We start from the raw sequence: 15,196 nt of genomic DNA on the forward strand, positions 1-15,196 counted from the left end.
AAGAAATTTCTAGCAATCAGAGCTGTTCAAGAAGGGAATCAGGGCCGGGTACGATGGCTGGGTGTAATCCCAGCACTTTGGTAGTCGTGGGCGGGTGGATCGCTTGAGCTCAGGAGTTCAAGACCAGCCTGGGCAACGTGGTGAAACCCCGTCACTACGAAAAATACAAAACAATTAGCTGGGCGTGGTGGCATGTGCCTATGGTCCCAGCTACTTGGGAGGCTGAGACACGAAAATTGCTTGGGCCCGAGAGGCAGAGGTTGCAGTGAGCCGAGATCGTGCCACTGCACTCCAGCCTGGGTGACAGAGCTAGCTAGACTCTGTCTCAAAAAAAAAAAAAAAAAAAAAAAGGCCAGGTGCGGTGGCTCACACCTATAATCCCAGCACTTTGGGAGGCCGAGGCGGGTGGATCACAAGGTCAAGAGATGGAGACCATCCTGGCCAACGTGATGAAACCCCATCTCTATTAAAAATACAAAAATTAGCTGGGCGTGGTGATGTGCGCCTGTAGTCCCAGCTACTCGGGAGGCTGAGGCAGGAGAATCACTTGAACCCGGGAGGCAGAGGCTGCAGCGAGCAAAGAAAAGAAACAAAAAAGGAGACCCAGTAGCTTTAGGTGGGCGCCGAGAGCCCTGTTACTGGACGTCTGCAGGTGACGGGACATCGTCTTCCAGGGAGGAGTCTTGGAAAGTCTGCTGGTTCCATGAGCTCAGGCTGGCCTGGGTTCTTGGCTGTGTGGTCTTGGGTGCATCACTGCACCTCTCTGAGTTTCAGTTCCTCGCCTGTAAAATGGGAGGCGTAAGGAGGGCCGTGAGGCTAAAAGGAAGGCTCGGCACAGTTTGTGCCCCGTCATGAGCACCCCATCACAGGGGGGGCTTCTCCCTCTGATACTGAAGATTCTGACTCAGCAGAGTCAGGGGCTCCAGGATCTCCCCACCGTCCCTAGCCTGGAGCTCTCATTGCACACAGCACGCCCTGAGAACCTGCTGTACGTCTGACCCTGTTCTAGGCATGGGGGTTACAGCAGTGAACAAGGTCAAATCCTGCTTTGCTTTTCTGCTGGGGGCAGGGCAAGGCAGGGCGATGATGAAGAATTAAGTGACATCAGGTAGTGCTGGCTGCTGTCAGGGGACCGAAGCCTGGGTTGGGTGAGGAGTGAGTTATCTCAGACTGGGAGGCCAGAGAAGGCGGGGGTGGGGGGCAGGGAGCGGTTGAGCAGAGATCTCAGTGAAGTGGATTATGGGGATTCTGGGGGAAGAACATTCCAGGCAGAGAGAAGAGCAAAGGTCCTGGGGTGGGAGTGCCTAGGGGTTTGAGGAGCACAGCTGGCCTGGAATCAGTACTTCCTGATTGGTGGAAACATCGAAGTCTCTCGAGGCTTGTGGACAACTCCCCCTTGCACGCTTTCCTCTGACAGGGGCAGGAAACCCAGTAGACTGGCTCAGTGCATGTCCCGCCCCTGCCATGGTCCCAGCCCTTTGGAGGGAAGCCGGGGAGGAGAGAGCCTCTGTCTTCTCATCTGTAAGATGAGGCTGACAGCACCAGCTGTGTGGGGTTGATATAAGATTCAAGGAACATCAAATGTCAGACACAAAGGAGCACTGGATAAGGGGTATATGACTATCTTAGAGGCCAGGAGACTGAAGCCCAGAGGAGTTAGATAATGTGCCTGAAGTCACACAGCTCAGCATTCAATCCCAGGACCCTTCCCCTCACCATCTATGCCCTGCAGCAAGAGCTCATTGCGCTGGAAATCCAAACAGTTAACTTACCGAACGGTAGTTCCATGGCAAAGGTATAATCCTCCCATTTTACAGACAAGGAACTGAGGCCCAGGGAGCTCCATGACAAGGGGGCTCCAAGGAGCTCTAGGCAGTGACAAGACCGGTGTTCAGACCCCCGGCTTGAGTCTCTTCCCCGGGGGGTGGCAGGCTTTGTCCCTGAGGGCAGAGTTCCTGGCCTGGTGCTAGGGTTCCAGCAGCGAGGGGTGAGGCGGCCACCTACCTGAGGGATCTGGCTGGGCCCCAGGAGTCCTCGGTCCTCCTAATCCTCAGTAATGGCATTGACACGGACGGTGACAATGACACCTCCGGGAGCCTTGGCCAGCCTGGCTCAGGGAAGAGCCTGTGCCAGGGCTTATGAGCTGCTGCAAATGAGATTTCCCTGGCCGAGCCTCACGTCCCTGCTCCTAGGAGGCCAGGACACAGACTGCGCTTCCCCCACCTGCTCCTGGAGCTGACGGGTGTCCCTGCAAGAGTGTGGCCACACAAGCGGGAGCCTGGGGTGGTGTGTTTGTGGGGCCTCCTGCCCTGGACTGAGCGTGTGTGTGTCTGTCATGTCTTGGGATTTTGGGGGAACTCTGGAGTTGGGTGGTACTCACCTTGCCACACGGGGAGAAACTGAGGCTCGGAGAGGGCCTGCAGCTTACCCAGGTTCTCAGAGCTGGTCGGGTCTGCATCTTCCCTGCTGACCTCTGCTGCCTGCATCCCCAGCTGGCCTCGTTCTGTTCACCCTCTCACCCACCCTGGGGAGTTAGCCCAACACCCCTCAACCCCTGCCACACGCCACAGTGCAGTGAGGGCTCTCCCTGGGTCGCGGGTCCAGACGCTCCTCTGACAGGGAAGCTTGGGAGTCAACCTATAGTGGGGGGCCGAGAGGATGTGACCCCGAGGTTCAGCGAGCCTGAGTCCAGGGGAACCCTGATCTTAGGTGATGAGGGTTGTGAAGAAATAACGATAAAACCCCCGTTAACAGCGGCTGTCATTCACAGAGGCCAGGCGCTGTGCCAGGCTTGCCCTCCGAGGGGGGCAGGGGTGGGGCTGAGCCAGCACTCCTTGTCTTCCCAGTTCCGAGTCCAGCGAGGGGCCCAGGACCTTGGAGCACCCGGGCGGAAAGGGCACAAACCCAGCGGGATCACTGGGCAGCTGACTACCCGGAGAGGGGAGGCATTTGCCTAGAGTGACTCTGGGATCTGCGGTCCTGCCCAGCTCTGAAATGAGACTCCTGCACCACCAGCTCTGCCCTCAGAGCAGCAAGTGCTGTGAGATCTCACTGACTCTCCTCTCTGCCCACCAATGTCCCCACGAGAGGGGACGTCCTACAGCATGCAGCCTGCAGACCGGGAACCCCCGATAACAGCATGCACCCTGGCTGTGCAGCTGTTTCTTCTGTGCTGGAAGGAGAGAGCGCCCCTTAAAGAGAGCTGCTGGCGGGGCACTTGGGGCCTGAAGGGAGAAACGCTCTAGGGGAGGGGTCCAGTCAGGCCAGGGCACAGGAGCACTGCTCTTTGCCAGAACACGCCAACCCCCGATGCCTGCTTGCCTGCATGGCTGCACCCCTCCTGGGCTGTGCCACCGGGCTCTGGGCAGAAGAGGCGTCTGCGCCCCACAGCTGCTTCCGCTGCTCCCCCCTCCCTCTGGGCTGGTCACAGGCTGCATTCCAGTGGTTCAGCCAGACCAGGTGTCAATTGTCTGCTGGGCCTCTGGGCTGGGGGAGGGAAGCAGGTGCCCATGTCCCCCCACACCCCTCATCTGTCATCTAGATAGCTCACTGCCATTGGTGCCTCTGTCTCAGACGCACTTTCTCCTTTTCTCTCCTCCTCTGTCTGTCTGCTCGGCTGTCTTGATATTTTTGCTTTTCCACCATTCTCAGTCCTCGCCTCCTCCCTGCAGCCCCCCCTTCTTCCCGTCTCTCACCACTTGGATATGTGAGGTGCTGCCCTGTCCCCCCTGCTGTGTGTGTGGGAGGACCACCCTCATGGGAGGAGGGGAAGGGCATGACCTTGGCCATGTGACCGCTGGACCCTCAGCCTCAGACCTGAGAGGACAGGCTGGTGCCCCCACCCCCGACACCTTGAGTGCGTGAACAGCTGGGCTGGGGGCCAAGTGCTGCTGTCAGCGCCTTCTCTGCCTCGGCCTCTCTGTTCCCTCCCTGGCTGCGTCAGGTCTCCACGGGTAGCAGGCAGGCAGCCGGGGATGGGGACTGGGCAGCTGACGCACCTGGGACAGGGTGATGGGAGCCTCCTCCCAGTTCCATCTGAGTCACGGAGGTGGGTGGGAGCTGGGCCCAGCCCAAGCCATCCTGGAGACCAGGAGGAAGAGGAGAGAGGGCCACAGGCAGGTCACCTTGAGGCTCAGGTGGGCAGAGCTTGGAGTGGCTGGGGTTGGGGCACAGAGGGCCTCTGCCCACCCTGGACTCTTTGAGAAGAGCTGGTGGGGGGACTAGCTCCCCTCCCACGTGGGCCTCTTCTCCCACACCCCTCCACACTCAGCCTCTTCGCATCCTTTGGCAGGGCCTGGGCTTTCCCAAGGCTCTAGACAGCTTGGCTTTGCCCAATACCCTGGGTCTGGCTGTGGGGATGCTGGTTTGAGCAACTCAGATATGAGGAGTGGGGCTGGAGTTGCATGTAGGCACACACATGTGTAGAACACACAGAACACACATGTACTTAAACATGCCAAGTATAACATAGATGGGTGCTTGCATTCTCTGGGATGTCCCCGACACACATACCTTCCTGCCCCTCTACACACAAGCACATGCCCCCGAAGCTGATGCACAGGACGTGTGCACACGCGCCTGCCCGCACATCCTCGACTTGTACACATCAGCACACCCCTGCATCAGCACTCTGAGCCACCTGTGTGTGCACCTGCATACAAATGCGGTCCCCAGACATTCCCCGATGAGGACGAGGGACTGCATTGGAGCAGACCAGGGTTCTCTGACAGGCCGGCTTGTGGATCTCTGAAGTGGCAAGCATGGAGACTCAGCCTCTTCCAGTACAACCTTGCTACCTGTGGGAGGGGAAACTGAGGCTCAGAGAGGGGTAGAACTGGCCTGGGGTCCCCCAGGAGCCAGTGGCCCTGCTGGATGGGGGCCAAGGTCTCTGCAGCCCTGAGACCTTTGCATAGCACAGCCAAGGACAGAGCTGCTGTCTGCTGCCTGGGCACCCCTTCCTGCCTGGCTGCCTTGTGGCGCCCCCAAGCTGGTTCTGTAGCGACTGGGGAGGTGTGAGGCTGGCCTCAGAGGTCCAGATCATCACAGCCTCTGACGGTCTCTGACTGCCTCTAACGTAGCGTCAGCCTTTAGTCCAGCGGGCCATCTGGACTCCCTGTTCACCTGTCAGCATCCCCACCTCAGACTTCCTGTGGGATTAACCCCCGCCCCCCGCACCCATTTCCCTTTCCTCTGTTCCAGCCCTCTGGGGCTCAGTGCTGTAAATTGGTTTTGCTTTAATGGCAAAGGTTTAAAAATTTTTTTAAGCAATCTTTCCTGGACTTTCCCAGGAGGAGGAGGAGAGAGAGGCAGAGGTGGCTCTTGTCAACAGTCTCTGGCTTTCTGTGTCCAAACGTGGATTTCTCAGAACTAATCTTCACATCCCTGGCCCCTGCCCGGGGCAGAGGGAGGGAGAACTGGGCTGTTTCCGTAGTTGAGAGCACAGGGTGGGGGCTGGGGCTGGGATCTGTCCAAGGGGCTGTGTCCAGCTTGCTGGGCAACCTGGCCAAGTCTCCCCTGAGTCTGGCTCAGTTTCCCCACTTGGAAAGTGAGGGTTGATGCAGATGGTCTGCCGCTGTGACCCCCGTGGTGCCTCCCCTGCCCTTCTGCATCTTGGAAATGGGCAGCATGAGTCCCCTGCTTCTTCTCCCCCATCAAGTGGGCCAGAAAGGGACCCACTTTGTAGCTGTGGAAATAGAAGATGTTGTGGTTTACCTAGCTAATTGGGCTGAGCAGATGTGGTGCTCCAGGCCTCCTGACTTCTGACTTGGGCTCAGTGCCTTAGGAACCTTGATCCTGGTCTAGGCTGTGCTGTGTTAGTTGGGGCAACTCTGTCCCTCTCTGGGCCTCTGACTCTCCAGCCATGGAAGGGGAGCCAGGCCTCAGCCATGCTACTCCAGAAGGCTGGCCCTCTCCCAAGGATCAAGGTGCTCCAGGGAAGGCACTTTGGGGAGATGATACTGGGGCACCTCTGGCCTCCCAGAGGCTGGCCTTTCTTTCCCTTGGCTCTGCTCTGCCTGTGAGATGAGGTCTCCCCACGCCCTCCCACTGTGGGAGACCCCGGCTTCTGTGTCCCCCTGCTTGGGGGGCCCCACAGCTGTGATATTCTGCTCCCCCTCCCCCATGGAAGCTGAGACAAGGGAATTATTTTTGGAACAAGAGCAGTTACACAACAAATGAATTATTTATCTTTGGGCATGGAGGAAAGGAGGCATTTTGCTGGGCTTCTTAATTCTTTATGTGGATTCAGGGGTGCCTGCTTGGGTATGTGGACACGTGTGTATGGGCCTGCTTGTTGTGTGCAGATTGTAGGTGTGCTTGTGCGTGTGTGTAGCTGTCTGCGTGTGCATGCCATGGAGGTCTGGCTCGTGGGGGCATGTGGGTCTCTGTGCAGGTGGGGGGATGAGCGTGGCCTCCAGGGTGCTGGGGGTGTGTGTCTGCACCTGTGCCCACCTGTTCCTCTCCAGTGTCCCTTCTGTGCTCATGGTCCTCAGTCTCTGCCCCTACTCCCCCTATTCTTCTGTCTCCCTCCATCCCAGCCCCGGGCCCCCTCCTGCCTCTTGCCACCCACCAACCCCCTGCTTCTTTGATGTAACAGGGACCCCAGAGTGCTTGCTGGCACAGAGGCCCTGGGACGGGGTGTGGAGAAGGGACGGGGGGCCTGCGCTGGAGCTTGATGGGGCTGCTCTGAGCCCTCACACTGATCTGTCACCCGCTCTCGATGCTGCCTTTCAGGAACCAGGTGCAGATGGGTCTCTTCCTTCCTGCCCCCATCTCTCTCACTCCCGGCTCAGTGTGGCGCTCTCCAGCCTCCTGTGGGAATCATCTGAAGTTCTGAGCCCGGAAGCCAAGGAGGAAGACGAGGAGGAGGAGGAGGAGGAGGAGGGAGAGGAAGTCAAGCCCTGAGAACCCTTGCACCTTCCTAGCAGGAGACAAGGAGCAACACTGCGGTGGGGAGCAGGCTGTGGGGCCCCCACCCCCAGCCTCAGCCAGGCGTAGTGCCTGCTGTAGCACCCTAGAAGACCCCCAGCAGTTGGCACTAGTTGTACCCACCTTGCCTGGGGCCCCCGTGCTGGGGGTCGCCCCCAAGATGGTGGCGGCCCCAGGGAGGACTGTACTGCCAGCCCCAGCCTCTGGCCGCTAGGCATCCCCTACCTTGCCCCGGCCCCTCACTCCGAGGCCAGCGCCATGCTGCGCCTGGGGCTGTGCGCGGCGGTGCTGCTGTGCGTGTGCCGGCCGGGTGCCGTGCGTGCCGACTGCTGGCTCATTGAGGGCGACAAGGGCTACGTGTGGCTGGCCATCTGCAGCCAGAACCAGCCGCCCTACGAGACCATCCCGCAGCACATCAACAGCACCGTGCATGACCTGCGGCTCAACGAGAACAAGCTGAAAGCCGTGCTCTACTCCTCGCTCAACCGCTTTGGGAACCTCACCGACCTCAACCTCACCAAGAACGAGATCTCCTACATCGAGGACGGTGCCTTCCTGGGCCAGTCGAGCCTGCAGGTCCTGCAGCTGGGCTACAACAAGCTCAGCAACCTGACGGAGGGCATGCTGCGCGGCATGAGCCGCCTGCAGTTCCTCTTTGTCCAGCACAACCTCATCGAGGTGGTGACGCCCACCGCCTTCTCCGAGTGCCCGAGCCTCATCAGCATCGACCTGTCCTCCAACCGCCTCAGCCGCCTGGACGGCGCCACCTTTGCCAGCCTCGCCAGCCTGATGGTGTGTGAGCTGGCCGGCAACCCCTTCAACTGTGAGTGCGACCTCTTCGGCTTCCTGGCCTGGCTCGTGGTCTTCAACAACGTCACCAAGAACTACGACCGCCTGCAGTGCGAGTCGCCGCGGGAGTTTGCCGGCTACCCGCTGCTGGTGCCCCGGCCCTACCACAGCCTCAACGCCATCACCGTACTCCAGGCCAAGTGTCGGAACGGCTCGCTGCCCGCCCGGCCCGTGAGCCACCCCACGCCATACTCCACCGACGCCCAGAGGGAGCCAGATGAGAACTCGGGCTTCAACCCCGACGAGATCCTTTCGGTGGAGCCGCCGGCCTCGTCCACCACGGATGCGTCGGCAGGGCCAGCCATCAAGCTGCACCACGTCACGTTCACCTCGGCCACCCTGGTGGTCATCATCCCACACCCCTACAGCAAGATGTACATCCTGGTGCAGTACAACAACAGCTACTTCTCCGACGTCATGACCCTCAAGAACAAGAAGGAGATCGTGACGCTGGACAAACTGCGGGCGCACACTGAGTACACCTTCTGCGTGACCTCGCTGCGCAACAGCCGCCGCTTCAACCACACCTGCCTGACCTTCACCACGCGGGACCCCGTCCCCGGAGACTTGGCGCCCAGCACCTCCACCACCACCCACTACATCATGACCATCCTGGGCTGCCTCTTCGGCATGGTTATCGTGCTGGGAGCCGTGTACTACTGCCTGCGCAAGCGGCGCATGCAGGAGGAGAAGCAGAAGTCTGTCAACGTCAAGAAGACCATCCTGGAGATGCGCTACGGGGCTGATGTGGATGCCGGCTCCATTGTGCACGCTGCCCAGAAGCTGGGCGAGCCTCCCGTGCTGCCCGTGTCTCGCATGGCCTCCATCCCCTCCATGATCGGGGAGAAGCTGCCTACAGCCAAGGGGTTGGAGGCCGGGCTGGACACACCCAAGGTAGCCACCAAAGGCAACTATATCGAGGTGCGCACAGGCACCGGCGGGGACAGTCTGGCTCGGCCCGAGGATGACCTCCCGGACCTCGAGAACGGCCAGGGCTCGGCTGCAGAAATCTCCACCATTGCCAAGGAGGTGGACAAGGTCAACCAGATCATTAACAACTGCATTGATGCTCTCAAGCTGGACTCGGCCTCTTTTCTGGGAGGCGGCAGCAGCAGTGGGGACCCCGAGCTGGCCTTCGAGTGCCAGTCCCTCCCTGCAGCTGCTGCCGCCTCCTCGGCCACTGCCCCCGGGGCCCTGGAGCGGCCCAGCTTTCTTTCGCCTCCCTACAAGGAGAGCTCCCACCACCCACTACAGCGCCAGCTGAGCGCCGACGCGGCCGTGACCCGCAAGACCTGCAGCGTGTCGTCTGGTGGTTCCATCAAGAGCGCCAAGGTCTTTAGCCTGGACGTGCCTGACCATCCGGCCGCCACAGGGCTGGCTAAGGGCGACTCCAAGTACATCGAGAAGGGCAGCCCCCTCAACAGCCCGCTGGACCGGCTCCCGCTGGTGCCGGCGGGCAGCGGTGGGGGCAGCGGCGGGGGCGGGGGCATCCACCACCTGGAAGTGAAGCCAGCCTACCACTGCAGCGAGCACCGGCACAGCTTTCCCGCCCTGTACTACGAGGAGGGTGCCGACAGCCTGAGCCAGCGCGTGTCCTTCCTCAAGCCGCTGACCCGCTCCAAGCGTGACTCCGCCTACTCGCAGCTCTCCCCCAGACACTACTACTCAGGGTACTCCTCCAGCCCCGAGTACTCATCCGAGAGCACGCACAAGATCTGGGAGCGCTTCCGGCCCTACAAGAAGCACCACCGGGAGGAGGTGTACATGGCCGCCGGTCACGCCCTGCGCAAGAAGGTCCAGTTCGCCAAGGACGAGGATCTGCATGACATCCTCGATTACTGGAAGGGGGTCTCGGCCCAGCAGAAGCTGTGACGCCCCCTTCCTCCCTGGTGAGGTCGGAGCCAGAGGGCTGGGGGCCTTTTTGGGGAAGGGTCCAGGCGGCCAGGGCGGGGAGCAGACTCGGGGGCCAAGGCCCAGGAGAGGACGCACATGCAGACCCGCACGCACGCACGCACGCACACACACACCTGACCACCACCCGACTGTGAACAAACCAACATCCGACAATAACGGACAGGAAAACAGAGACACATTTTCCTTAAAGTTTACAAACTGATACCGAAACCAGTCGTCTTTACTGTGCTGCCCAGGGACTCTGCTGGGGTGTGCAGGGCCGGGGGCCGGCAGGGGGAGGAAGGAAGCCAAGAGAGTGTGGGGTCTGGGGGTCTGGGGCTAGAAACAGGTGTGGGGACCAAGAAGGCTGGAGTAGAGAGGGACTGGAGCCCCTCTGGGGCAGGGAGAGGGTCCCCTCCCGAGCTGGGGGTCAAGTCACCTGCAGATTTAGCATTAGACAGACATCAGGCAATGTCTCCTTCCACTTTAGAGAGGGGGAAACTGAGGCCCAGAGAAGGGAGCTGACAACCCCAGGGTCACACAGCAGCTTAGCCTCAAGTCTCCCAACTTCCCAGCCCAGTGCTGTCCTGGAACCCCCCGCAGCTCCCTTGTGGACTGCTGCCCACCCTGTGCCCACCCCACGCCCACCCCACGCCCACCCCACATCCCTTTCCGAAGCTGTGGTCCCTTGGGGCTGAGGGATTTGAGAATCAGGCAGCTTTTTCTTCCTAGAAAGCCACATGGCAGTGCCCCCAGAGCGTGCAGCTGTGATTCAGAATCCTGGGGGGCTTTTGCCCCCTATGCTGGCACCCGGGAGAAGGGAGAGGGTCCTGTTGACGGGAAAGGAGCCGAGGCAGGGCGACATTCCACCAGCCCACTTCAAGTGTCTTCCACGTGGCCTGGGAAGAGTGGGGTGTGTGGCGGGCAGGCCAGCTCCCAGGACATCTCAGGTGCAGGCCCCCGGCCCCAGCTTCTCTGGTCCTCCGAGACCCCTGCTCACCGCAGAAGGGCAGCGGTGCACTGTGATGCCTGGAGGGCTGCAGGGAGGAGCTGTCATGGGGGACTTCCGGCCTGTCCCCATGGCCTGTGTCCCCACCTGCCTGACCCCATCATGGGATCTCGGCTCCTGTCTCAGCCGCCCACCAGGGGAAGGAGGGCTTTCTCACCCACCCCCTCTGGGCTGCTCATCCAGGCCTGGCCCCCTGGCTAGAGGGGCTCCCATGTTTCCATGGCAATGGCCACTCCCCTCTTTCTGACCCCCCACCCAACATCAAACAAAGCACAAACAGTGAGGCCCCACACCCGAGAGAGGGTTGGGGAGCAGGCTGGGTTCGTGGCGCCCCGCCCCCTCCCAGCCAGCCTCTGTCACCATGGTAACCCTGTGCCTGGCAGTTGGTGCCCAGAGTGACCGTTGGGCTCCGGGGTTCTCTGTGTAGGCGGTGGCAGAGGGTGTTGAGGGTGGTGACGGAGGGCCGGGCTGGCAGCAGCTCCTGGGGCCAGCTCTTTTGGGAGGCAAATCTGGGGTCCTGAGACTGGGGTCTTGACCAGTCAGGATGCTGATGGGCCGGAGTCCATCATCCTTCACCTCTGGGTGGGAGCTGGCCCAGCGGGGTGTGGGGATGCCTCTACTAGCAGCTTTGCCCGCCTAGCGACATGTCTCTTGGCTCCCACCCACCTCAGCTTGGGGGGCCTCGGCTCTCCCCACGCCCCTGCCAGAGACTCCCAGTCTAGGGCCTGTGGCCCACATGGGTTTCCTGGGATTTGGGGAGTGTGACTGAGGGGTGAGGGCAGGCACTGGAATGGGTCCAAGACCAGCACTGTTGGTGGGCAGGGGCTCTGACCAGGAAAGCTAGTGCCATCCCCTGGGGACCCCAACGACCTTCCTGCTGGGGGCAGGGGGTGGGGGAGGACAGCAGAGGGCTAGGAGGCTCGGGCTCAGCTAAGTACCTCTCTCACACGAACTTTGGGGTTAACGAAGCCCAGGGCTCACTCTGAGGGTGACGTTTGCAAAGAAAAGACTGTTCTCCCCGGGCGAGAGGGGAGGGGGCGGCATGGATATGTGGAGCAGACCTCCCTCCCCCGGCCCCCAAAACCTGCCCTCCAACCCCTCCTCACACCCAGTCGGCACAACTGAGAAAAGCAAGCAGGCAGAGAAGCCAGGGGTGTGAGGAAGCAGACTCCCTGTTATATTTGCATGACGATTTTACTGTATTTTTCTGAGCAAACATCTGTCGTGTATGTGCCAGTTTGTCCAGACTCCCCTGCCCCCTCTCTGATGCCCTGCTTTCCCACATTCTGTCTGTTGTGATCTGACGAGCAGCTCTTGAAACCCAGGGAGGGGTCAGCTCTGCAAAAACAGACCCAAAACAGGTGCCACCAAGACACAGCCCTGCCCCACACCCACCTCCTGTGCATCTGAGCATTGGTCCCAAGTGCCACCTCCCTTCCTTCCTCCCTCGCTCCACTGCCATCTGCTTTTCCCAAGTTCCTTCCCCTCCTCCATGCCAGGGAGGGCAGCCCCAGGGAAGCCTCCTCAAGGGCTCGTGTCCTGGTGGAAGGGACTGTCCGTCCGTCCCACTTGTTCCCGTTTTGCAGATGAGGAAATCAGGGCTCCCAGACGGGGGCCTGGTGACTTGGCTGGCCAGCTGGGGTGGAGGATCAGTCACACTACTGAGTATAGGAGGCCAGGAGCTTGGGGCTTCGTGGGGGGCTTCATGGAGAGGGTGGGGGCTTTGAGAAAGGAACCTGTGTGAAGAAGCAGCACGCCTGGGCTGGGCCCCAGGGAGGGTTCCCGGCAGCAGGAGTTAGGGGCCTGTGCTTGCCATTTCCCCATCCTTTTTGTGTGAAGATACTTATCAGACCTCAGACTCCCTGACTGCAGGGACAGGGGCCCTTCCAAAGAGCAGGACTCTGATGATCCAGGAGGGGAACTGGCCTTGAAGACCCAGTTCATGTGGTTCTTTGTGAGGCAGAGCAGGGTCTAAGACTCGGGTCTCTGGCCTCCCAGCCAGGCCAGAGCCCCAACTGCTCAGCTTGGGGAGAGCCCACCGGAGGCTGGCCTGCATCTGTGTCCCACGTCCTGTTCAGGGTGAGTTCTTCCCAGGCGGGAGGGAAGTATTCACAAAACGCTGCCATCCAAGGTCTGGGTTTGTGATGGTGATGAGCATGGTGGAGCTGGGCTGTGGTCTGGGGCAGGCCAGCAGGGCAGACACCAGGAGAAGAGGGCAGGGGGGCCGCAGGGAGGGAGGGGAGATGGGGGCCCGGTGGAGTGAGGGATGCGTGGGTGCCATGCCCTGGACCTCCTCTGCGGGGAGGCCTCCTGCCTTGGGCCCGAACGAGGTCACACCTGGGCTTGCCTGCTTCTGTTGGAGAATCTCCCCTGAAGCTGTTTCTGGGAAGTAGCACAATGGGTCTGCTCCTTCCTGGAGGGCACAGCAGGTGCAGCTAACCCTCTGTTGGAGCTTATGGCCCTCTAGTAGCAAAACACAGAGGTCTGGCAGGAAGACAAGAAAGCCTGGTTGGTGGGGAAACCTCCTCATGGGTCCCAGCCTTGCTTCTCCCCGTGGCAGGAGCAGTCTCTCTCTGCCCACCAAAGATCCCTGACCTGGGCTCCCCTCCTGGGGCAGTGCAGGAGGCATGTGGGGGCAGCCTGTGTCCAGGCTGGGGAGCCCGTGTCTGGGTAGATCTGGGAAAAGGGCTGTCAGGGGAGCGAGGAGAGGGTGGGAGTAAAAAGACCCACTTGGGAAGGCCAGGACTGGATCGCCCCCGGGAGGCAGCTGGGGCAGCAGCAGTGGGGAGTGTCAGGCTGGCCGAGAGTCACCCATGGTCTCAAATGGAAGCTGGTCGCCTGCCCCACTCCCTCCTGGAAATGTCACAGAGGGTGGAACAGAAGTGCAGAGAAGGAAAGAAGAGGAAAGGAAACCTAGAGTCGAGAAACTTGTTAGTGACAGTGCTAGGGCCAGGATGGCATCAGGAATGAAGGACAACAGTGACAGGTCCCAGCTTATAAGGGGCCTAAGTGCAGGGAAGGGATAAACACAATGCTCCCTAGTGACTGGGGCCTTGCAGAAAATAAAATAGGGTGATGGGGTGGGGAGGGGAAAGGCTGGTCAGGGAGCATCCCTTGTGGGATGGGGGGACAGGCAGCCAAGCTCTGAATGACAAGAGGAGCCAGAAGGGTGGGTGGGTGGGTGGGTGTGAACACGAGACTAGAGGGAGTGGGGTTGCAGTGGCTGCCTGTCCCCCAAGCACCGCCTCTGTCCCCTACTACTCTGCCCCTGCCCATTCCTGGCCCAGCAGAGCCCCCTTTCCATGAGTGTGGATGGACGGCTCCAAGCTGTCGGGGAGCCCAGGGAAGCTCGGCCCTGAGGGGCTTACTTTGCCCGTGGAAGCCAGTGTGAAGGTTAGGGCAGCCTTGCCTGGCGCCATTGCCACCTCTCCTGTCTGACAAGGTGGCTGAGCCCCAGGAGAGGGGACCTCCTCTAACTCTCATGCTCAGATTCCATCCTGACACACTCTTTCCCTGACCCTGGGTCCTCCCACCTCTAAGACAAAACCAGGGTCCATACTGCTTGCCTCCAGAGGCGGCTTCAGGCCTCACTAAAGGTCAGGCAGTCCTGCTGAGCAGGAAGGAGAGGAAGGGGGTCCTGTAGGGTGGGCAGGATGGTCTGGGCCTGCTCCTCCTTCCTCCTGCCCCTCTGCCACTCCACGCTCCACCACAGGGCTGGGACAGGGGCTTGGAGTTCCTGCAGTGGCGGCCACACTTCCCTCCCTCCCTCCCTCCCTCAGGAGCCGCCAGTCCCCAAGTTGGCTGTGGTTGGGCACCTGGTTTGGGTCCTGCAGAGCTGGGCTCAGGCCCTGGGCTCTGAACCTGTGAACCCTCGCTGTGTTACGAACCTTTCCTTCCTCTGAGGGCCTTGAACCCTCTCCTTTTCTTCTTTTGGGGATGGGGGTTAACTTTATTTTCTCTTCCCTATATCTGCCTCTCCCTCCCCTCAATTTCCTGTTTTAAAACTGAATGGCACGAAATTGTTTTCCTCAACTCGGAGATTCCTGTATGGAGAGAATCAATTTCTATATTTGCAATAAATTTCTTATTTAAAGCTACGGGGCCACGGTCTATGCTGTATTCCTCCCACACTGCACTGCCATGACCCTCGGTGCCCTTTTCCCCATTTCCCTTCCCACTGGGAGCCCCACTCATGGGGCTAAGGCTTAGTAGACAGGGTGGGGGTCACTGCCTGCGGTCAAGGAAAAAAGAAGGGGGTCTGCCAGAGAGAGGGGGCCAGCAGGAAACTCAATTCCAGGGTCCGTGTGCACCCAGATACCACACCGTCTGATGGTTTGGGGGCCTGATGACCTCCCTTCCCAAAAGCCTAGATATCCCTCTGTTGTGCGCTCTCACTTTATTTTTCTGCTGCCCTGGCCTCTCCCACACCCGGGATTCAGAGCCCTGTACAGAGAGGCAGGGCCATGTGGGGGCATTCTTAGATTTCAGCTGCTTCCCAGGAGAAAAGCACCCCGTCAG

At 60.3% G+C, this 15,196-nt stretch overlaps 1 protein-coding gene across 7 annotated transcripts in view; it reads left to right on the forward strand.

Annotated features, from left to right (window-relative positions):
• Positions 1-14,775, forward strand: part of ELFN2 (extracellular leucine rich repeat and fibronectin type III domain containing 2) — a 59,758-nt gene extending 44,983 nt beyond the window's left edge. For 6 of the 7 annotated variants that reach the window (XM_030815610.1, XM_030815607.1, XM_030815612.1 and 3 more), the window contains one exon: positions 6,733-14,775. In XM_030815610.1, coding sequence (XP_030671470.1) covers positions 7,186-9,648 — 2,463 coding nt within the window. In that variant the 5' untranslated portion in view covers positions 6,733-7,185 and the 3' untranslated portion in view covers positions 9,649-14,775. Of the gene's footprint in view, positions 1-6,206; positions 6,262-6,732 lie in introns of those variants that run through there. The other variant, XM_030815614.1, reaches the window with a different exon arrangement.
• The last annotated feature ends 421 nt before the right edge of the window (positions 14,776-15,196 follow it).

The sequence above is a fragment of the Nomascus leucogenys genome, chromosome 7b (assembly GCF_006542625.1).
Source record: "Nomascus leucogenys isolate Asia chromosome 7b, Asia_NLE_v1, whole genome shotgun sequence".
NCBI lineage: Eukaryota > Metazoa > Chordata > Mammalia > Primates > Hylobatidae > Nomascus > Nomascus leucogenys.